Below are 24,141 nucleotides of genomic sequence, written 5' to 3'. Positions count from 1 at the left end.
AAGGAAATTTCAATGATAAACAACCTCTGACCAATTACTACATAACTGCATAGCCATTAAGTACATGTTTGGATTTCAGCTGGGAGAGCTAATTTTATTTTATTTTTATTTTTATTCTCAAAAGCAATCATTTTCTTTCTTTATTTTATGTATTGGAATTCATAAAAGTATTTTCTTAACTGCTATCCAAACATATCTCAGCTTTCACTGAAATTATTAAAAGTTACTTATGAATGATAAAGGCATTGAGTATCAAGTGCAATAAAACTATGTAGTGTACCTAGTATCATATCAGACACTAAAGTAATAACCGCCAACCTGTTGTGAGGCACTAACTGTAAATTTCAAATGACGAAGTTACTGGTCAGAGGTTGTTAAGAAATCATTTTACCACTAATTAAAGACAATCATTCCACATTAATTGTAGTTACTGGTTTTTTTTTAAATATTTTAATCTTAGTATATTATTTTTCTATTCATTTTAACATGACAATATTAATAGTGATAATGTAAGTTTATTATATTTCAATACTTTAAATTTTTAACAAAAACTTTAGATTTTCAAACATAAAAATCTCATGTTTAAATATTATATATCATAGTAACACTTATAATGTTATGATGTGAAACTTGATATTACATAAAATCAATGTACAAATATAACATCATATTATTTAAATACTTACAACTTAAATTAAAATGTTCAGATGTCTATAATTTTATGATTTTTTAAATAATATATAATATATTAGGAGATTTCCTAAGATTGTTTTTTCTTTACAAATCCTTTTATCAGTTAATATACCGAGTTTAATAATTTGTTCTGCTTTCATTTTCAAACAATCCAATTAAATTTTATTTTGACTCAAATATATTTTTGATATACGTAATATTTTTTTTCTACATATTGTTACCCTCCCTAACAATGTCAATATCAAATTTAAGGTTAGCATTGGGTTATCCAACTCTAACAACAACAATAAAAAAATTAAATAAAGTTTATTTGAGGCTAATATTACAATGATGTAACAGTAATAATGTGATATCACGTTATTACTTAATAGATAAATATTAACAGCATGTATCAAAGACAAAATTCTGTAAAGATTAGGTGGAAAACAAAAATAGATAACAATATGAAAAAAAAAATATTATATATATGAAAAACATATTTAAGTCTTTTATTTTTTTGTCATGTTTAAAATTTTTGTTATGTCATATCAAATCAACTTAAATATATGAAAATAACAAATGATCCAAAGAAAATATTAATATAAAAGATATTGAAATGTATTCATTCTAATTTATTATTAAATAGAGAGTTCACATAATATTATGATGGATAGTACTTTAATAAATACATTTACTTGCGATTCATATTTAAAACAAGATTCCATTTTCTTTCTTACTTATGCCTTTTGAATTTTATTTAAGGAGAATAAATATTATACTACAAGCTTCATGTGAAAACATGGTATGAAAGATAATTCTAAAGTAGTCAATAATTATAATTTTTTTTACTAATTTTGTGTTGTAATTGATAATATTCTTATATTTAATTTCAAAACAATTCAATATATATATATATGTTTCATTAAATTTGCTCTGTAACCACATTTTTTGTTAATTTAAAAAACATTATAATTTGAATTACTTCTTAATGGATAATATTGATTCATATTTCATTAGTTTACTCATAGTAGAACTGAGATAAAATTAGTAAAAGTTAAATATAATTTTAATTCTATATATAATATATTAAATAATAAATTAATATACAAAATAATTATAAGAAAAATGAATTAAATAGATTTTAAATTGTTATAAAAGGATTATATTACATTCTTTTGAGATAAAAATTCATAATAAACAAAATGTTAAGAGAATATATTTGGTTAATTTGGTGATATATATATATATATATATATATATATGAATAATTTAAAATTTCCTTTATAACTAGGATGTTTTGCAATAGGTTGTAATGGAGTATACCTGTGTAAATATATAAGTTTATATATAAGTATCAGTGTATCACTATTCTGAAATTTCAATAGAGATCTCGCAGAGTACTGTACACATGCATATTTTCTTACCGTGTATTCTAGATAATTACAACGCTATAAAATTGCAAGACATTGGATAATACATGGTAAAATATTTCCTAGTATATAAAATAAGTTGTGGCACTAAATTTATCCATCGATCGATCAATTCAAATTGTGGATCGGTGGCTTCCTTCTGGCTGGAGTGTAATCCATTGAGAACACTTCGTTTGCATTATCTTTATCTTCTTTTGGCTTAAATACGTGATCATCATGCGTTTCACTTTGATAATATGTCCTAGCATCACTAGTGCTATCCATATTGCTTTTTTCTTTCAGTATTTGTGCTGCACGTACAAATAATAACATAAAACAAATTAATTTTATATAACAAAAATTAGAAAATGGAATAACAAGACAGATCTCAAATCCAATATATATATGATGATGTATGATCTATATCACTATATGACAAAATACAATAATTAATATATACCTCTAGCATGGATAGAGATGAAGCAGAGAAGGAAGAAAGACACAAGTAGCTAGAATGCGTTTGTTTACCACAATCATCTTAAATAATTAATTAGATTAATTGTGCTCGATATCTATGACAAGATTTCGATGATCTGAATATATACACAATACACAACTTCATTTGTGAGCCTTACTTATATAGACATATAGATTTAGCTTGCTTGAAGTTGTAGGAAGTTGCCAAGAAGATTATAATTTAGTATGCATCATGGTGGTAGTTTGTAGATTATAGAAATGGTCTACGAGGGTCACATCATTGTCTGCTGCTGTCTGGATTGATAAGATGGGTAAGTGTTTTTGGGGAAAGTCATAAAAGTAAAAAAGATGACATCCATAAATGTCAACCTCTACCATATATACCGTACGTGTATTTGGGCCATATCAGTTTTCTTTATAATAATAAATTGTCAACTGCTTCCTGTACACTATATTAATATTGCTTCCCAACTGATCCACTTCCATATGTCAGTTACTTAGTGGTAATTTTTCCCCGAGGATTTAATTAGAACAAGGGATTCATTTTTTCAAGTTACGTGTGTGTCTCGTCTTTGGCATCATATCAATAAGCAAATATATCTAATGAACAGATTTTAGTGTATGTTTGGATGCGGTGGTTTATAACCGGCCGATTTTTTTTTCAAGATTGTAGTGAAACTACTCTTTGTTACTTCTGATTTTTCAATTATGGACCGTGATTTTCGCTGCTAGAATCGATTCTTTACGGTATCCAACATACACTTATAATCCTTTATCTCTAAGAAGCCGCATACAAAACATTTCCATGTATGCATATAGCTTAATTATTAAATAGTAGTAGTATTTTTAGAAGATCAAACTCCAGCTACAGATCGAGTGCGAGTCTTTGATTTCTCAAGCTCATCTACTTTCCGTATGTGAACGAGTCCTTAAGATTTTGAGTTACGCTAACGAACTGAATATCTAGTTGCAAGTTGAGAAAGCCACCCACCTCTTAAGTACCAGATCCATAATACGGCCTCAGTGATTCGTGTCAAATAATCAATATCTAACAGAAATTTGATTGAGGAAATACTGTCTGTCATGTTGATCTTACCCATTAAATTGTGTTTGGGTAAACGGACAAAATAATTCTGAATACTCAAATTTATTCCAATATTTGTAATTTCATTATCCTTGCAATAATAAATGAAAAATAGAATAATCAGAAAAGTAGAATAAAAAGAGATGAGAAAAAAATGGATATCTTTTTAGCATTCAAGAGTTTTTTTTCTTTTTCACTTGAGGTCGATCGATCCAATTTAACTGCATCCTAATAACATATATATAATTCATTTTCTTATCCAAATTATTAAACTAATTAATCCATGATTCATATCATGGGATGCATGCGTTGATAAGGTATTTGTGGGTGTCTAAATATTATTACCTTTTCTTTTTATGACAAAAGAAACCCTACCCTCCACTACATCTCTCTTTGACACGTACCTAAAACACATTAAATGCGCATTGCCTCATGGAAAAGAAATACACATGCCCCTGATTGCTAAAAACAATCATGTTATGCAAAATGTTTTTATGATATTATATTTATATTTTATTTATTTTGAAATACGTATTACAAAATATATCTCCTTTGTGATGTATTATGACCCACAAATTTCCATGTCCCCGATGGAGCACGGAGCTACAGCCGCTGCAGGATGCACGCAAGGGTCAAAGGCAGAACCAAATTAAAATTGAACAAGATTTAGCTGAGATTGAAGAAAGAGTTGAAGTGAAGAACAAAAATGGAAAGTCCAAGGCTGACTCAAGCATTGTAACGCGCAAAAAACTTCTGTATCTCAATGTCAACACCCTTGAATTGATTTATAAAGGGTAAACCGAACATAGCACTGAAAAAAAAGGAGGGGACCAAGGAAAAAGAGTAAGACATACATATATAGATTTTGTCAAGCATGACTGCATGGTGTGGGAGAGTATTTTGAAATTTGAGAGAATTTTTTGGGAAAATATATTTTGATTTTTATTTATTTATTTATTATTTAGGGAGAATTAGAGAGGATTTGGCTTGTATTTTGTTGTTGATCTGAGGTTTGAAATTTGCAGCCATATAGTGATCGAACATCAACCATCTATACTATATTATATGCGAGAAGGAGACAAGTCGTTCCACAACCTTGGACCTGCTGGGCACCCTCTATCTTAGGACTTAGGTCACGATGGATGCAACAATTCACGAATTCTTGTAATCCACATCTTCATGATGATATGATGCGAATAGGAAATAGGCTTTCCAACCTGCTCCTAATGGGTACCCTATCTCTAGCTAGCCACAATGCAACACGAATAGTCGGCAATTTTGTTCTCTATATTGTAATTGAGAACTGAGTTGAATCATTCATGCATATTTCATGTCTTCATATCCCTACTTCACGATTGTTGATCTCTTTTTCCATTTTTTTAATCGTATGTTTTATGCTAGTGCTATACCAAATATGGAGCTGATCTTTATGAACTGTTGATTTCGTATATATATATATATATATATATATATATTTCACATTTTTTTTTTCTTACAAAAAAGTAGAAGCTAAGCAAATTATCCCACCCAATTGTTAATATTTTTGTTGCAAAATAAATAAATATTAAAAAATATAGAATACAAGGTCTCTAATCTTGACACACTTAATCTTGACAGTCTAAAACTAAAAAAGACAATGTTTTATAATTTAATTTTGAAATTAATAAAACATTTCCCTACATCACCTTGTCCGTCCCTTCACATATAAACTCCCACCAACCACATACATTGTTTTTGGACTTCAAATTAATATAAAAAAATTTGCCCTCAAACATTTTCTTTATTTACATTTTTTCTCTAATACCCATCAACCTCCTGCTTATCAGGAAACCTAGTGGAAATAATTAAGATCATTCTTTAACCTATAAAAATATGGAAAAATAGTCTAGACATTATTAATATTAAAAATTATATTTTCTCTAATTATTATTATTATAGACTTATTAGCTTTCATAAAAAAATTAAAAATAAACTTATACATCATATTATTTTATTGATTGACAATGTAAAAATCCATTGTCAATTTATAGAAATTAAGCTCTAATATTAATTAAATATGAAAAACTTTGAAGCTCTGTAGAATTATACTGTGTACAACGAAGCAAATATTTTTGTTCTATCTTTTCTATTCACTGAGTTTTAAATAATGACAACTGACAATAAAAACAAATTATAATGATGCCATGGTTCATACTACACTAACTATTTTACTATTTTATATTACGTAATGATCTCTTAATTTTTCTTTATGATTAACTTAACAAATGTTTTGGTTTATCGAGAATATACACTTTGCGCAAAAAAAAAAAACATTAAATTATTAGTTCATATTTAATTTTTACAAAATATTTTTGACATATAATGCTTTAGAATTGAATTCTTAAAGAGATTAATCGAAAAGATAACTTCAGTAATACTTAGATTTTGGATATTGATAGTGCTCCTTAAAAATATTGATTAGGCTTCATAATTGCATAAAAGAGAAAATTTATATTCTTTTTGCTGACATTAATAATTTAATATTATATATCAACCCTCCTAAATTCTCTTAAAAAATTTAAATAGGTATTTTTATTAACTCTTTAGTTCTTTTTTTTTACTAAAAAAAACTCTTTACTTTTTTTTTTGGTTTATACTGTTAACTCTTTACTCTTTATGTTTTTTTAAGAATTTATTTCTTAACTTTAAAACCGTATAACTTGCATGATATATAACATAACCGAAATTGTGGGGATCCGTTCTTACTTTGTTTTGGATATTAATTTTTATTTCATCTTTTTATGAAGTGATCTAATTAGTTATTGAACAAAATATAAATCATGATCGATATAATATTGTTCTAGTAGACGCTTCCCCGTCCAGGGTTAGAGTTGGTCTATCCAGATTATTTGAGTGATTAATCTATTTTCCTGAGGTCAGTAGTGCTTGGGGTTTTATTGAAAACAATATATTAAAAATCACTATTAAACTCTATTTTATAACCAAATTAACTTCAAATTTTACGGTTACAATCAACTATGCTGCTTTTGGTATCATCTATATTTTTTCTGTTGTTTTCAAAATAAAAATATAATATTATATCATTATTCTATTTAAAAATTATCATAAATTTTCATCCAAGAGAATTTAGTTTGGTATTTTAAGAAATAATAATATTTAAGATAATTTTAATAATATAATATTCTTTAATGATTCTATCCATTACATGAGTATAAACACTAATTAGTTATTTTCACTTATCATGCTCACACTGACCCTTGATTATGACTTTAAAATGAGAAAACGCGCACTACATATTTTACATATGTAATTTTCATTGTAGGGCTTCTTAATTAACAAACAAAACCTTCAATCTGCATTATTTGATAGCTAGCTAGTAGCAATCATTCAATTACCTTGGTGTTCAAGATGATGCCAAGCCCGATTTACTGTGTAGCACTGTACTATACTTTGTCACACATAACAGTTTTTTGTTTGTTCCGATTATATTATTCTCCTAGCTAGTTAGATTGCATATAATAGGAGATTTGATTAATTAATCATGGAGGATGGCAGGATTTAATGAATGGAGGGAGAATACCCGACACTGGTGAGACTACGATCATTTTCAGATAAGACAATGGACAATGTTTTTCATGTTTGGAGAGAGGATTAAGACAATGGACAAGTGTTTGCTTGGATCACATGGGAAGAGTCCATTGGCTATCTACTAGGTAGGCCAACTTTGTCCCTTGCATATTGAACATGAACCAAAATCTGATTTGGAGGGCTATTAAAGGCTATGATGGACACAGTCTTGATAGGGAGAATAGAATTATAAGCAACCAAGTTGGCTAAGGCAAAGCTACATAGCATATTTATATGTCTATATAGGTAGCATTATATGGTGGGACCAAAACTATTATTAGAAAGTCAGAAATTAAACAACTTTTGCAAATTTGAAGAGATTTTCAATCTTAGAATTTCTAATATTTGGAATTAGTGTCATTCTTTAATTTCAAATTTAACTAGTGTGATCATGCAAATGTAATGATTTGAAAATGCCAAATGTATATGTAGATCTTGTTACTTGTTGGAAAAGATGTAATTAAAATTAAAAATTAAAATAAAATTGAAAATTTATAATTTTTGGAGTAAAAAAAGTTCATTAGAAAAGTAGACATCAAATGCAAATGAGATTATTTCTTTTATAATTGTCATAAATTATTATTACTAGGGAGAAAGAGGCGCCGCCTCCTTACATATTCTAAATAAAAAAAAGTTAAAAAAAGTAATTAACAATATGAGAGTAGTGAGTAGTTATTGAAAAGAGTATTATAAGTTTAAAAATTAATAAAAGATAAAATTGTTAAAATTTGTGGATATACCAAAATGGAGTATTCTTTTTTTTATTATTATTATTATTAATAAACAAAGCCTTGAAAGGTTTTATTAGGATTCAAAGCTCAATTTTTTTCATTAAAATGACATTTAAAAGGAAACTCTGACTTAATTCATTCTGAAGATACGTTTAGCTTGGACTTGACGTGAAGTTAAATTGTAAACCTCTGATGAACGACTTAACTTTTTTTTACACATAGACTTGACATAATCATTACTCAATCAATTCAAGACGATTACATTATTTCTTCCAATAATTAACTCGTAATAAAATTTATACACAAGGCCAACATCTTTTTTTGTGGCTTTTAGGATCACATATGGGGATTCAATCTCTTGAAAGATAGACTATAACCACCTATTATATTGGTCTTGTTAACTACGTAGCTGACGTCCTAATCCAATAAAGAAGAATTTCATATCTTATGCTGATGAAAAAACTAGATATAAAAGAAATAAGAAAAGAAAAACTCGAAAGAAGAGAAGATGAAAAAAATGTATTATTTGAATTGTATAACAGAAACAAAAAGGAAAAAATATTATGTTTAGTTTGTTTGGAAAAGTGAAAGAATGAATAAAAAGAATGGCCGAACCAGACCATGAAAAACTTGCCCTATGAGATATTCATGCCCGATCATTTGACAGGCTATTGTTTCCTCACTTTTCAGTTGCTTCCTGCACTTTCTTTTTTTCTTCCGGAATGGTCAATTACATTTCGAAGTATACTTTTTTTTTTAGCTTCTAAAATGATTAATCCGAAAGGTAAAAAAACATTTCAGAAAGAGTGCAGGAAGGAAAAACTCATTTTACAGCTCTAACTGCATGTGATTTTTATTATTATTATACTTATTGGAGAAAAAAAATTAGACTTCATAGTCTAATTTTTACTCTTAATTACCAATCGTACCATTTATTATCATTAGTTGCCCTGCAGGTAATTTCTTAATGAATGGGTTGTTCTTTTGCTCCTCTGCAAAATCAAGTTATCTTTGATTAAGCGACTGATTGAAGACCTTTTTTTAATTTATTCGGGAAGAAGAAGAACACTCGGTACAGTAGCAGGAAAACATGGTGTAGCCTATATGTGATAACTTATTAACATGTGTCAATGCCATATGGAATAAAAAAATCTTCTTCTTCAGATACATTATTGAACTTTTTGACGTTTAATTTCTTGTCTTCACATGTCCTACTGAGTAGCCCAATTTGTTCTTTATGATGTGGCTGAAGATTGAAGGGCCACTCAGTTGTATCTATGTATATTAATATATGTATCATTATTTCATATACCATATCGTGCATTTTCACGGCTTATAATATGTAAATTGGCTTCAAATATTGCCAGATGCTACAAGAAAACATGATTGATTATATGGATATGTGAATGCTGAATAGTTTCACAATAGCAACTGAGATGTCACAAACTTTTTACCTTCTTTACATTAAATAAACTCCAGTCTCTTAAGATGTACCCCACCAATAAAGTGATTGCATAAATTATTCTAGCAAAAATGTATAAGGTTAGCATAGAGGTAAGGGTATGAAAGTTAAGCTTATGCTTTTTTTTTTTACTATTATTATTATTAGCATATCAAAAACAACATTAAGTATTCTGGTGCCTGCTTAAAACTTCAAATTTTGAAAACTCTTCTCAGTATGCTCCCCTCATATTCTTTTAGCTTCAAAAATCATTTACACGTGAGTTCTGAATATATGATTTGGCAACAGATAGATTGGTGTTTTCTCAACACAAGTCGATAATTTGAGTGTGGATTTCCTAGCTTCAAACAATATCTATACATGAACGTCCTTGATAGATCAACTGCAGAGTGGTTAAGCACTGTGAAATAATATTGGTGCCTTTTTAACAAAAGAAAAAAATAATGGAACTTCAATTATGGATTGGAGGATTCCTTTTTGCAGGTGTGTAATCCATTGTATCCAACTCATCATTGCTGTCTTGTACCCCTTCATGGTTTGGCTTAAAGAAACTAGTTTGAGTACTCTTCTTGACTGCATCATCCTTAATATCTCTCAAACTTCTGGCTGTAAGATATTAACCAAAAGAAGCATCACATAAATGATGATGGACTTTAAATATCATATATATACACTATATTAATCTTAATTTGGTAACATTTTCAACAATGTAAAATTAAACACACACACACACATATATATATATAAACCTAAACTTACCACTAGCTGTCATGGTGATGAAGCAAAGCAACAGAAAAGCAACAAGAAGTAAGCGCTTGTTTGGTGACATAGCCTTTATTTTTACTTAACTCTAGGAGAGTGTCTGGTATGAATGTGTTGTGTGTATAACTATGCACTTGCACAAGATATGGCCTAGTTGCCCTCTTTTTGTAGTCATGGAAATTAAGTACTTGCCAATAAGAGGGTACAGAAATTCACGACAAGGAAAAATATTGTTGCGATTTAGGTTCTAATCGATGTCTCCTGCTTTGTCTTCCTTGAAAGTGACAAGACTTTTGCTTCGAAAACAGGATCTAAGTTAAGAGCAAAAATGGTTCCATTCCTTCAATGCCACTAAGTTGGCATTGTGTCCCTTAACTCTTGGCATTGTGAATGTGTGTGAATTAACCAAAGATGATTCACAAAGAAAAATAACCCCTTTCCTTCTTTTTAGGAGGGACCCCATTCTTCTTTTTGTGGAATACACTACGTGCACGAGACTTTTGAGGGTATTGTATGGTTATGAAACAAGGACTGAAAATCGAGCATTTGGCCCCTATCTCAAGGGATAGGGTGAATTTCAATATTCCTTACACATAAACTGACAGACATGAATGCTAACACATGCAATTCATGAAACATCTCATTCTTTCATTTAATATATATACAATGACATGCTACATATATGATATATTTCTATTATTTTGTGTACTAGTGTACAAAACTAGCTGCAAAGTAGTATCTTAGCATATATATTTTATTCATAGGTTAACATTAGACTAGTTATTTACATTTAAAATTTTTGAGAAACTTATCTCACATATCTCACAACCTTAACCTTAATGTATTGATAACCGTTAATTATGAATATATTTTGGGATCAAATTATATAAAAATTTATAATTTTTCTCTCATAATTCTTTCTTTTTGAACAAGTAATTGTTAAATTAACATCATTTAAGTTTTTGTGTAAAGAATATTAAAAGTGATGAACTTATGAGATTTAGTGAGTAAAATAAAGTCCAAGAAAGTAAGGATAATTAAGGAAAACATGACTAATTAAGGAAATGAGATTAATTAAGAAAAGTGGAACTAATTAAAGAAAATAGACTAATTATGGAAATGAGAACTAATCAAGGGTCCCACTAAGGCTAGAAGAAGAAGAGAGAAGAAAAAAAAAACAAATAGAAATTCTAAGAGAATACAATTCCTTATAGAAAGTAAAGGCTAAAAGAAGGAGAAACAAACTTTGAGAGTCATTCCTTCCCTCCATTTCCTTTCTTATTTTTTTTTTCCTTTAGTAAATATTTTTGCGATTGTAAAACCTCCATGACCATAAGAGGCTAAATCCCCTTTGTTGTAAACTTACAGCCAACTACTCTTGATGTAATTTCTCTTTCTATCTATTTATGAATATTACATTTGCATTATTTTTTCCTATGCTTAATATTATTGCTTGTGGCCTGATCACTCATTTGCATTGTAAGTTTTAAGGGTAGTATTGGAAAATATTATTTTCTAATATAACTGAAAAATGATATTTAACTGTCATTACTAGAGATAGGTTGATATTTGTTTAGTCTGTTATACATCTCTATTCTTAATGCAATTTGTTATTTTAGGATTTGGGATAGAAAATAAATAAATTAGTTTCTTTCATGTGTGAGACCAAAGTTATTTAGAGTATACTAGTATATGTATGTGTAAATTGGACTAATTATAAATAGAAAAATAATTAACATTACATCAAAGTAACTATGGTAAGCTAAGTTTTTAACATTCTCATTTTTTGAATTTCCTTCTACGTACAATAATATTGGATTTTCTCATCTTTTCTGACTTTTAATTTAAATTCTTGTTTATTAATTTTTCTCTTGTTTGATTTAATTTTCTGTCAATTTAAATTATTATTTTTCTTATAACCTTTGCAAATAATTTTTTTAACTTTTTTTATTAATCAAATATTCATCTACCTAAGTACAAATAAATCTCTTATAAATTTAACACTTAAACTTCCATTTTAATTTTACTACTTTGAGAGGAATTCCAATCCATCAACATGTATGCTGGTTTTCCAAATTCCAATGGTTGCCTCATCCAAGCTCCCGCAATAGTAGAGGTTTCACTTAATTATAATGATTTGTTAAAGTCAATGTGAGTCAAATTAGTAAAGAGGTAAGAGACAGAGTCATACTCTGAGGATACTAATTAATTAAGTTTATGATTATTTATAATCGATCTCCTCCCTTGTCTTTAATTAGTCTTCAATTGGACCTTTTGTTCGACCTAGCTAGATCGATGTAGAAATAATTAAAGTCATTTTGCCGGCCTTAATATTTTTCTTAACAAACATTTAGATCATATATTCACACTTTACGAAGATATAGATGTCATTATATTATCTCTCCAACATTGTCTCTACACAATTCTCATGACTCAAACAATAAAACCTGATATTATTTAAAACATGTTTGATTTGTAGTTGAAAAAAACATATATATGTTTGAAGTAAATGTAATTTTATCAATGAATCAAGATCCTTATTTTTATATTTATTTTATTTTTATCTGTTAGAATTTCTATTAAAAGACATGTGCGTTACAATTTAGAACATAATCAACTGCAAACAACGTTTTGCCCTAAATAACGCTCTACCTTTCATGCACATGGGTCTTCCCCAAGAAGGCTACTACTATATAGAGTGGTCGACATGCGTCCGTGAGTAGCAGCTAGCAATACCTTAGGAAGAGTACGTACGTTACATTCAGTTTGTGCACCTCATATTTAACTATTCTATCTTCATATGTATTATTCTTCTTAATCATGCATTAGTGAATGAAAATAGATGACCGACATTGATGGGGCCTCAATCATCCGTTGAACACTGTTGTCTGTGATCAATATCTAATTGTGGGGCTGCACTGTCCCTTTATTGCTCATACATAAAATTAAATACTGATCTAATTTTCCCGCTGATGATTAAGATTAGAGATATCACCGGTGGAAAAGAAAGATTAGGAATATATTAATAAATAAATTAAGAAATATACGTACGCAAGCAATTTTCTCACAATTTTCTGCAATATCAAATATAACAATGAAACTATATATCATACAATCACTTCAATGAGAACCAAATTCAAAAAAGAAGATCGAAAACAAAAAGAAACGTATCGTGCATGCAATAATACTTTTAAACTTGCACCTCTAGTAATCCTATCCTCATAAAACACCACTTCATAGTGCATACCCACCTCTACCTGGACGGGAAAATGATTTAGAAATATTTACTCGGAATTGCCTACATTTATGAATTTTTATTTATATTTTAGTAAATTCAAAATTTATAATTAAAGTATTAATAAACATCTTCACTCTCAGTAATTAAAATGAAAATAGCTTTTCAAAATAAACAGGCCTAAGCTTTTCAAAAATGTTGCGCGACAACAATTTTAACTGCAATATTAAGTATTGTTTTTTTTTTACACATCACATCCATAATAGTGGTTGCATTATCTACATTTCCTCACAATTTTCTGCAATATCAAATATAACAATGAAATCACAAGCGTAATCGTGACTAGAATTTAAAACTTTCATCATAACTCCATGCGTTTTACCGTATAGTTCGTTCTACGACGGAAACGTACCGTTCAATGTAAGCTTTACTATAATATAGTTTGTAGCTAGTAACAATATACTTCAGTTGCTGTCAGGCACAAAATGACAATCTCGAAGCCAAAAAAATCCAAGCAAAGGAAATGAACTCTTGTTACCCCTGAAAAGTGAAAATGAACCAAATGAGTAACAAAATTGTTGAGGTTAGAAATTAGAATCACTAGAACGAGTGTGACCATGTTCCAGACCCGGGTTTTAGGGTAGGGGCCAGTGGGTCACATTTCCTTCTTCTAATCGAAACGCGTGGATGCATACAAAAACAAAACAAAAGGCCCCATTATTGGAAAAAGTGAGTGGTCCCAAATGAACCTTGCTGTGGCCCGGCATGAACCCTAGTTTTGGTTTTGGACCCTCTGGGCCGTCACGTGCTTCCGCAGCGGCTTTCGCGTGATATTGCTTTGCCATGCTTAATATCATTGATTAGTGTGTGGTTTACACGATTAGGAAAAGTTAATCACGTCTTGTTTTGGATTGATTATTTTGATTTTGCCTCTTCAATGATGAATCAATGAGAGTGCATATTTGCTTTCACACAATTTAGTCACGTATAATTTAGTTATAATATCTTAAATATTTTGTTATTTTTTTTAACTAAATCATAATAAGTTTAATGTTTATCACTAATAATATAAAATAATTTTACATCGTAGTTCAATCATAAATCATTATTTAAATTATTTTAAGATAATTATTTTAAAAATCAATAATTTTATCATACATGATAAATTATAATTGTAAATTTTTTACCTAATCAATGCATAACTCTTTTTCTTGATTATAATTTCATCTTAAATAAAAATCTTAGTGATAAAATAAACTCGCAAAAGGTTAAATTAAATCAAAAATTCATATAACTTTTTAAAGTAACATGCAATTATTAAATAATTTTAATCTTAATTCTTAAATATCCATGATTTACACACACAATTTTGTGTTTTAATGAAGACGTATCAAGCAAGAATTTTTGCTTATTATCAACAATGAATTATAAAATAATGTATGAATAATTGTAAAAAAAAAAATCGAGATTAACAATCAATCATTGATTGTATGACTACTTAAAAAATTGGTATCCACTTATATCTTAATATTGATCGTTTATGAATAAATTCTTTTAATCTTGATCATTAAAATATTCATATGCATTTTTTTATCATTTAAATATGAGTATAGGAAATCCTGCCTAGGGTAGCTTTGCTATTCTTAGCCGGTCCCAAGCCCGGATAAAAGGAGAGGGTTGTGTTAGGCTTTCGACAGCCAACGTTAAACTTTGTCGAATCTCTATGACATGGATCAATTACGTAATAATGTGAATGCTAGGTCGTTGCCCGGAAACAACGCGCTGTATGGCTCGAGTACAGTGTCAAAAGAGCAAGAGTCGCTGCATCGCCGCCCGGATGTAGTGAAAAGTAAGCAAGGGTTCCCACATTTTCGTGAACGGGTGTGGGTAAAGAAGCTAGTTCATGACAGGAGGATTCGCTTTGGTACATGGAATATAGGCACACTTACTGGAAAATCTATGGAAATAGTGGATGTTATGGTAAGGAGGAAGATCAATTTTATGTGCCTACAAGAAACTAAGTGGACAGGTGAAAAAGCGAAAGAATTAGACAACTCGGGATTTAAGCTGTGGTATACGGGAAAAATCAGATCAAGAAATGGGGTAGGGATTATTGTGGACAAGGAGTGGAAGAAGGATGTCGTGGATGTAAGAAGAGTAGGAGATCGTATCATAGTCTTAAAATTGGTAGTGGGACAGGACACCTTTAATGTTATTAGTGGGTACGCACCTCAGGTTGGGTTAGCAGAACACTTTAAGGTAAAATTTTGGGAGGATCTAGAAGGGGTACTTCAGGATATACCCCAAGGAGAGAAAGTTTTCCTAGGAGGGGATCTCAATGGACATGTAGGTAGCGTGGCTAGAGGTTTTGAGGGGGTGCATGGGGGTTTTGGCCTAGGGGAGATGAATGGGGAGGGTAAATCCATCTTGGAGTTTTCGGAGGCTTTGGATCTTTCTATAGCCAATACATGGTTTAAGAAAAGAGAGGAACATCTTATCACTTACAAAAGTGGAGGGACATGTTCTCAGATAGATTTCTTCCTTATCAGGAAGTCTGATAGGAAGTATTGCTTGAACTGTAAAGTTATCCCGGGAGAGAGCTTGACTACCCAACATAGAGTTTTGGTTATGGATGTAAGAATTAGAGATAGGGCAAAGAGAAGAAGTCCTCTGGTAGCACCAAGAATCAAATGGTGGCACTTGAAGGGTGAGAAACAAGGAATCTTCCAACAAAAGATATGGGAGGGTTGGTGTGGACAATCACAAGGAAGTGCAAATGATATGTGGAACAAGATGTCCCAAGAGATTATTAAAGTGGCTAAAGAGACGTTGGGTGAATCTAGAGGTTTTGGACCTAGGGGTAAAGAATCGTGGTGGTGGAATGAAAATGTTCAGAGCAAAGTTAGAGTAAAAAAGGAGTGTTTCAAGGAGTGGTCTAGGTGTAGAAATTCTGAAACTTGGGATAAGTATAAGATAGCTAGAAATGAAACCAAGAAGGCGGTGAGTGAGGCAAGAGCCCAAGCTTTTGACGGACTATACCAAGCTCTAGGAACCAGGGACGGAGAAAGATCTATATATAGGCTTGCTAAGGGTAGAGAGAGGAAGACTAGAGATTTGGATCAAGTAAAGTGTGTTAAGGATGAAGAAGGCAAAGTCTTAGTGCATGAAAAAGATATCAAGGAAAGGTGGAAGGCGTATTTCCACAACTTATTTAATGATGGATATGGATATGACTCTAGCAGTCTAGACACAAGAGAAGAGGACCGGAACTATAAGTACTATCGTCGGATTCAGAAACAGGAAGTAAAGGAAGCGTTGAAAAGAATGAGTAATGGTAAGGCGGTGGGGCCAGACAACATACCTATTGAAGTGTGGAAAACTCTTGGAGATAGAGGTCTTGAGTGGCTCACCGAACTCTTTAACGAAATTATGAGGTCAAAACGCATGCCGGAGGAATGGAGGAGAAGCACGTTAGTGCCAATCTATAAGACCAAGGGGGATATACAAAATTGTGCAAATTATAGGGGAATCAAGCTCATGAGTCATACCATGAAATTATGGGAAAGAGTGATCGAACGGAGATTAAGAAAGGAGACTCAAGTTACTGAGAATCAATTTGGTTTCATGCCGGGAAGGTCGACCATGGAAGCGATTTATTTATTACGGCGGGTGATGGAGCAATATCGCATGGCCCAACAAGACTTGCACTTGATTTTTATTGACTTGGAGAAAGCGTATGATAGAGTGCCTAGAGAGATTTTGTGGAAAGCTCTAGAGAAGAAAGGGGTTAGGGTTGCATATATTCGAGCTATCCAAGATATGTATGATAGGGTATCGACTAGTGTTAGGACACAGGGTGGAGAGTCAGACGATTTTCCCATCACAATTGGTTTACATCAAGGGTCAACCCTTAGCCCCTACCTTTTTACCTTAATTTTGGATGTCCTCACGGAACAAATCCAAGAGATAGCGCCGAGATGCATGCTTTTTGCAGATGACATAGTCCTCCTTGGAGAGTCGAGGGAGGAATTGAATGAGAGGTTGGAAACTTGGAGACGAGCTCTAGAAACACATGGCTTTCGCCTAAGCAGAAGCAAATCGGAGTATATGGAATGTAAGTTCAACAAAAGAAGGAGGGTTTCTAACTCAGAGGTGAAAATAGGAGACCATATTATCCCTCAAGTCACACGGTTTAAATATCTTGGGTCTGTAATACAGGATGATGGGGGAATTGAAGGGGATGTGAATCATCGCATTCAAGCAGGATGGATGAAATGGAGAAAAGCATCGGGGGTGTTATGTGATGCAAAGGTACCGATCAAGCTAAAGGGAAAGTTTTATCGGACTGCGGTAAGACCGGCGATTTTGTACGGAACAGAATGTTGGGCGGTCAAGAGCCAACATGAGAATAAAGTCGGTGTAGCGGAGATGAGGATGTTGCGGTGGATGTGTGGTAAGACTCGACAGGATAAAATTAGAAACGAAGCTATTAGAGAGAGGGTTGGAGTAGCGCCTATTGTAGAGAAGATGGTGGAAAATAGACTTAGGTGGTTTGGACATGTAGAGAGAAGACCGGTAGACTCTGTAGTGAGGAGAGTAGACCAGATGGAGAGAAGACAAACAATTCGAGGCAGAGGAAGACCCAAAAAGACTATAAGAGAGGTTATAAAAAAGGATCTCGAAATTAATGGTTTGGATAGAAGTATGGTACTTGATAAAACATTATGGCGGAAGTTGATCCATGTAGCCGACCCCACCTAGTGGGATAAGGCGTTGTTGTTGTTGTTGTTGTTGTTGTAAATATGAGTATAGGACTTAATGATTTATATTTATAAATCTCACTTCTCACAATGATAATTTAGGATTACTGAGCTAACCCACCAACATGTGGTGACTTTAGCTAGGTTGGAATTTTTTAGCTCAACATTAGGTAGGTAAGCTAGGTTAAGTTGATTAATTTAAATTTTTAAGTTGTGGTGAACCAATTCTGATTAAAAGCTTATGGAGAGTTGTTTTTTATTTATGTTTATTTTCTTTTGTGCTGAAGGTCACTTTCCTCCCTTTTCAATGTTTGGATGTTAGACGTTAATTTGTCAATTTTTTGTGTGTTTTTTATTGAAATTCAAACACATTAATTTTCTTTTTATCTGTAGTGAAATAGAATTAAAAATAAATAGTAAAATAAGATGAGATTTACCCTTTTAATTTCATTCCATTATATCAAACACTTTGTAAGTTTCTTAGAATATGAAAAACTGCATGTTGAAACCACTAAACAAACACATCCTAATTAATGAGAATATGATATCCAAGTGACCAAACACACCCGCCGAGAGTGATCCCACGCTTATTCGAAGACGGAACCAAGCAAACACCACAGTAGAGCACGGTGACGATGGACCCCATCGTCCTCTCCGACGAAGAAGACCCCTCAACGCCGTTCCCGCTCCGTCCCAAGAAACGCCGAACCGAACCGGACCCAAACCCAAACCCAAACCGCACCGTCTTCGTCATCGACGATGACCCAACCCCTCACAAATCCGCCACACCTTCTATCGTTCCCGAGACTCCAATGTCCGCGCTTTTCGATTCCGAGATTGCAATCGTTAAATGCACAATGCTTTCCGATCCCGCCGTTATGGTTTCCCCTAAAAAATTCTCCGGTCAAATTCTTTTTCCCTCACTGCTATCACTTCACTTTAGCTCTATCTCTCCTTTCTTATTTTTTTTCCGCCATTACTCATTTTCAGTGATTATAAGTAAACATAAGTCTGCTGCATTCTGCAGTTACTTGTTTTATTATGCCAAATTAATTTGCTATCTAGAAAAAAAATGGCATTGCATTATTAGGTATTTGTTTGTTTCCGTGCTAATATGCAGCTTTGGGTTTTCTAGTGGAATTGAATCTGTCATGCTTTATGATTGTTGTTTGTTCTCTGTGTAATTTATTTTTTTATTGATTGTTTTCGTTTAAAAGTGATTCCTCCTTTTGAAATGTCAATATTCTATGAGAAGTGAACTTTATCTGAACAGCATGTATATTGTTTGTTGTTCAGCCCCTTCAGGGATTAGTCAAATGATATGTTTGGAATCGGATAACGAGTCGGAAAATTGTGGAATAAGCACACGGAACGAAAATGAAGCAAGAGATTCTAGATGGATTTCGAATTCAGGGGGGTCTGGAAGGTCTCCTGGTATATGCTTGGAATCAGATAACGAGTTAGAAAATTGTGGAATGGACAAACCGGTTGAGAATGAACCAAGAGATGCAAGATGGACTTCAAATTTGATGGGGTCTGGAAGTTCTCCTCGTATTTGTTTGGAATCAGATAACGAGTTAGAAAATTGTGGAATGGGTGAGCGGGATGAGAATGCACCAAGAGATTCAAGATGGACTTCAAACTCAATGGGGTTTGGAAGTTCTACTGGTATATGCTTGTTGACAAGTTACATTTGTTCTTCACCACCTGAAATGCTTTGTTTATGTAATTGAAAATTTCAGAGAGGCATATTTCAGGGGGAAATGCTACTCAAACTGAAATGCCTGGGGATGACCTTTCAAATCCAACCTCTTCACAAGGGAAGTTTGCAATGAAATCTATTGTGGCAGAAATTGATGCAAAGGCGGTTGAATCAGGTTCAATTGGAGGTAGGTTATGGATATCTGAATCCATAAGTACATGATAAATTTCTACATTGTTTTTTTTATTATGATTGTTTTCTCTTGCTCATAACTACAAAATAATTTTTAATGCAATTTCTTAATTGTGATTGTTTTCATACAAAACTACTATTCCCTTGTTGCAGGGCATCTGCTTACTAGGTTTGCTGAAAAAGGGCTTACATACCATATTACATCAAATCTAGTCGCAGGGTCAATTTTGTGGTCTATGAAAGTTCCAGAACATATTTCACAGGTAAGAAATGCCTGCAGTTCATCTTTAAGCATCAAATCATTAAGCACTTCCTGTAGCTAAATTCAGGGAGGAGAGCAATTAGTTACATGAATTCTAAGCTGGTTATAATCTGATGACTGGTTGTCTGTGCATAACTGTTTTTTGGCCTCATGACTCAGGAGTAGTCTTGTATGTTTCCTCATCTGCATTCTTCATTCAAAGAGTTGAAATGGAAGTTTTAAGTTTCAATCACACAAACGTGTATTTATGGATGTATTTAGAGAGGGACGCCTAAACATAAATATCATGTTTTAGTAATGACAAGTAATCAATCATACACCTGAATTGCGATAAACTTTTAGGCCTGCCCAGTGTACAATTATATTTATATATCTAATGAAAACTTTTTTCTTTACATTCCAAATTAGATGAATAATTGTGCAGATTCTTCTTTTCCACTGATATCAATTTCATTTATATATGCAGCTTTCTACTGAAAGAATTGAGATTCCATATGTCTTGCTCATTTATGAGGCTGGCAAATTTTGTAACCTTGTCATGAATGATTCTCTTTTTGATCAACTCTCTAGCATTCAAAGTCTTTATCCAGCATATACAGTTTGTTACCTCACCAATAGGTTATTGGCTTATATTAATAAAAAGTGAGTGATATATTACAATTTTCTCAATACTTCAATCCTACCAGCAATTAGTCGCATTTATGTTTTAGCGTATTGTGCTATGTTGATATGGTGTGTGCATATATTTGCTAATTCATCCACAGCACCAGATGACTTAATATTGGGTTTCAATCAAACTCCCAAAACAAATTAAATATAATATAATAAAAAAGTTAGAACTACTCTAACTTTTTTACAGTATACATGCATTTGAGTTGACTTTAATTTTCCTTACTCATGCTCATATTTATTACCCCTAAATCTCTTTAAAAAAAGTCGGATTCATCAATCATCACCCATTTGATAGGACCCTAATTAAGTAATGATAAGGTACCCATCTGTATTCATTTACACCCCCGTGAACTTTTTTTATAAATAAATTACAACCATATAAACCATTCCATATCTATTGTTGAAAATTGTATGAATGTAAAATATTGTGTGGTTGGAATTTGGAATATTGTTTTGCTGGACCTTTCTCGTATGAGAATTATGAAGCTCAAACATGCACCTTTTCTATTCTAAACATTTATTTTAAATATACTTTTATAAATACAAGATTTACTTGAGTTGCATGCGGTAAAACTTATATTCTTTATTTTTTAAGAAGTAAAGGTTATCTGGATATTTTTATAAAATTACTTTTGAATAGAAATTCCTTTTAAATATTATTGAAATAAATGACGAATTTTAGAAAATCATATGCAACATTTGCCAAAATGCAATTCCTTTCAGCCAAAAGTAAGAAAACTTAGTCCAGACAGACTGTAAGTTTCATGCTGTGCAAGGTACAAATGCATTCTGCACCTGGTTTCCAAATGCAATGAAAAATTGCCAAAAGGATGCTGCATACTGCATACAACCTTCTTTACACACAATTCACACATACTAGTATTTCCCTCCTGTATATAACTTTATTTTAATAGCTGTCAGTGATTTCTGATACTTTTGTTTTGGCCAGTTTATTGATAACCTACAATTTCTTTTTTGATTTCATGACATTATTTTGTTGAATCTTTGTTTTTTATGATCTGTTAGGGAACAGGAAAAATATAAGAACCCCGAGAACAGTAGTTGTTGGAGACGTCCACCTGTAGAGGAGGTTGAATAACTGGCCTTTTCGTTTTCAAATTACAAGGAATAGGTCATGTTTTAAATTTTTAACTTGTTCAAACATGTCTATCATTTTTGTTTTAAATTGCCTTGTAGGTTCTGGCAAAACTAACAACTAATTTCAACAAAGTACACTCCAGGCAGTGTTTAGACGAGGCTGAGCTGGCTGAACATGTTGTCAGTTTGACATGTAGCCTAGCATCTTGTCAGTTTAGGTACTTGATGCTTGTATTTTTAATTAGAGTCCAGTCAATCTTGGAAGGAAAAAGGTTTTATATGCAAAAATTTTACATGTAAAACCAGTTGTGCAAAATCCATTAAAGGGTACATTGATGAAGACCGAATTTGACATGTCTACTGATTCTTTGCTATATCCGTGTTATGAAAAAAAAAATTATTTTACATGTAGAACTGAAGCATTAATTCTCAGTTTGCAAGAACAACTTTGGTCCTAGAATTGGCGTTCTTTCACTTATTTGGAACACACAATACCTGCTTTTTAACATTAAATATGTTCCATACTCGTGTAGTTTATCTTTTTTTCTTTGAATATTACACTAATTTTTTTTTTATTTAAACTGCAGAAAGAAAAAAAAAAAAAAAATTTAAACTGCAGAAAGAAGTTATCCCGATTATCTGTAAATGCAGATGGAGCCCTTATTCCAAAGGACTATGTTGGCCGGAATTTGATGAAGAAATCTTTGTGGTGAGTGATTTTGACATTATTATATTGCATAGAGAAATGCATCCTCTTAATTACTTAAAACAAAAAGACGAAAATGCTTAAGCATTTAAGTTCTTGCCAACACAAAAGGCATTGAATACTTTTTTCTTTTGGTAATTAGGAGAATTGATAAGCTGAATCGTTTGATGGATTAGTAATTTTTCTATTGCATAAACTCTTTGAAACAAACACCTGGCCTCTATTTTTATTACCCATTACCAGTTGTTGTTTACCTTGTTTTTTGATTTATTTTGTATTTATCTACTCGTGTACTTCACTCTTTTTTTTCTTTTCAACTTGTGTTCCTCACCTTGACTTCCATGACTAGGTTAAAAGCTTTGGTTGCTATGCCCAAGGTACAACCACGATTTGCTATTGCTATTGGGAAGAAATACCCAACCATGAAGTCCCTGTTAAGTGTTTATATGGATCCAAGTAAATCGGTATGTGTTGTTAAGATTTACTCTTTTTGCTTTGACCTTCCTGATTGACTGCATATTGCAGTAAATTTGAACACTAAGAAATGTAATCTGTTTGACATCTTTTAGTTTCTTTAGTTACAAATAATTGGTGATAAAAGAAAGGATGGCCAGAAGTTTGTATTATCTTTCTTAATGATGGAAGGTGCAATATAAAAAATAAGACTCTGCTTTTATTGCCACAGGAGCATGAGAAGGAATTTTTACTTGATGACAGAAGTTTTGCTTGGTGGTGACAGAAGGCTAGGTGAGGTTTGTTCAAAGAGAGTATATAGAATTACAATGGTGCAAAGCGGATGCATTAGAAAAGATGATGTCGAGAATGGTGCTGATTTCTGTGAACGTCAATCACAAAGAACTCTGTCCTTGTATGTAAACTGTGTTTAAGAAAGGGTGTCTAAATGTGAATATGCAAGGGTGACAACCTTTTTGATGTTTAATTGATTTTATATTTTATTAGAAATTAAAATGTTATATTTTATATAAGTGATAAATTATATTGTTACATTTTTTCATCACTATTAATGAAGTTATAGTGGTGATTTTAATCGGGTAACTATTATGAATATTGTTATTGATAAAAAAAAAGTTAGTCATAAGTTAATGAATAATTAATGACAAACTTTATATTTATTACTGAATTTTTGTTTCTAAAATATCTAACTTTTTATGCAATGATTGTTTTTGTACAACATGGTTTTATGCAACAAAAAAATTGAAAGAGAAGAGAGAAATTTAAGATAAGATTGAATAATTAAAGAGTGTTTAGTTATTCTTTATCTTCCCAAGT

General features: G+C 31.6%; 1 protein-coding gene and 1 long non-coding RNA gene across 3 annotated transcripts; both read left to right on the top strand.

Annotated features, from left to right (window-relative positions):
* Positions 1 to 4,105: 4,105 nt before the first annotated feature.
* LOC121175299 (uncharacterized) lies at positions 4,106 to 4,960 on the top strand. Its single transcript, XR_005892560.1, has 2 exons — positions 4,106 to 4,485; positions 4,668 to 4,960. It is a non-coding gene; the product is annotated as an uncharacterized lncRNA (long non-coding RNA).
* A 13,767-nt stretch (positions 4,961 to 18,727) lies between these two features.
* On the top strand, positions 18,728 to 23,791 carry LOC100801969 (crossover junction endonuclease EME1B). 2 transcript variants are annotated; one of them, XM_006585255.4, is made up of 10 exons: positions 18,728 to 19,122; positions 19,516 to 19,887; positions 19,962 to 20,108; positions 20,267 to 20,376; positions 20,842 to 21,017; positions 22,074 to 22,137; positions 22,245 to 22,363; positions 22,733 to 22,854; positions 23,201 to 23,315; positions 23,537 to 23,791. In XM_006585255.4, the coding sequence occupies exons 1-8, from the start codon at positions 18,855 to 18,857 to the stop codon at positions 22,755 to 22,757; spliced, it is 1,281 nt and encodes a 426-aa protein (XP_006585318.1). In that variant the 5' UTR covers positions 18,728 to 18,854; the 3' UTR covers positions 22,758 to 22,854; positions 23,201 to 23,315; positions 23,537 to 23,791. The 2 variants fall into 2 exon arrangements, with proteins under 2 accessions (XP_006585318.1, XP_006585319.1); XM_006585256.4 differs by having other exon boundaries at positions 18,730 to 19,122; positions 19,977 to 20,108.
* The last annotated feature ends 350 nt before the right edge of the window (positions 23,792 to 24,141 follow it).

Source organism: Glycine max, chromosome 8 (genome assembly GCF_000004515.6).
Source record: "Glycine max cultivar Williams 82 chromosome 8, Glycine_max_v4.0, whole genome shotgun sequence".
Lineage (NCBI taxonomy): Eukaryota > Viridiplantae > Streptophyta > Magnoliopsida > Fabales > Fabaceae > Glycine > Glycine max.
Note: the sequence above shows the minus strand (reverse complement) of the source record. Positions and strands in the feature narration are given on the sequence as shown.

Bases quoted from the DNA above. Each gene is read 5' to 3' on its own strand.
- LOC100801969 (XM_006585255.4), top strand. From the start codon at position 18,855: ATGGACCCCATCGTCCTCTCCGACGAAGAAGACCCCTCAACGCCGTTC. The intron at 19,123-19,515 runs GTCAAATTCTTT...TTTGTTGTTCAG, and splicing joins TTCCCCTAAAAAATTCTCCG to CCCCTTCAGGGATTAGTCAA. The intron at 21,018-22,073 runs GTGAGTGATATA...ATGATCTGTTAG, and splicing joins TTGGCTTATATTAATAAAAA to GGAACAGGAAAAATATAAGA.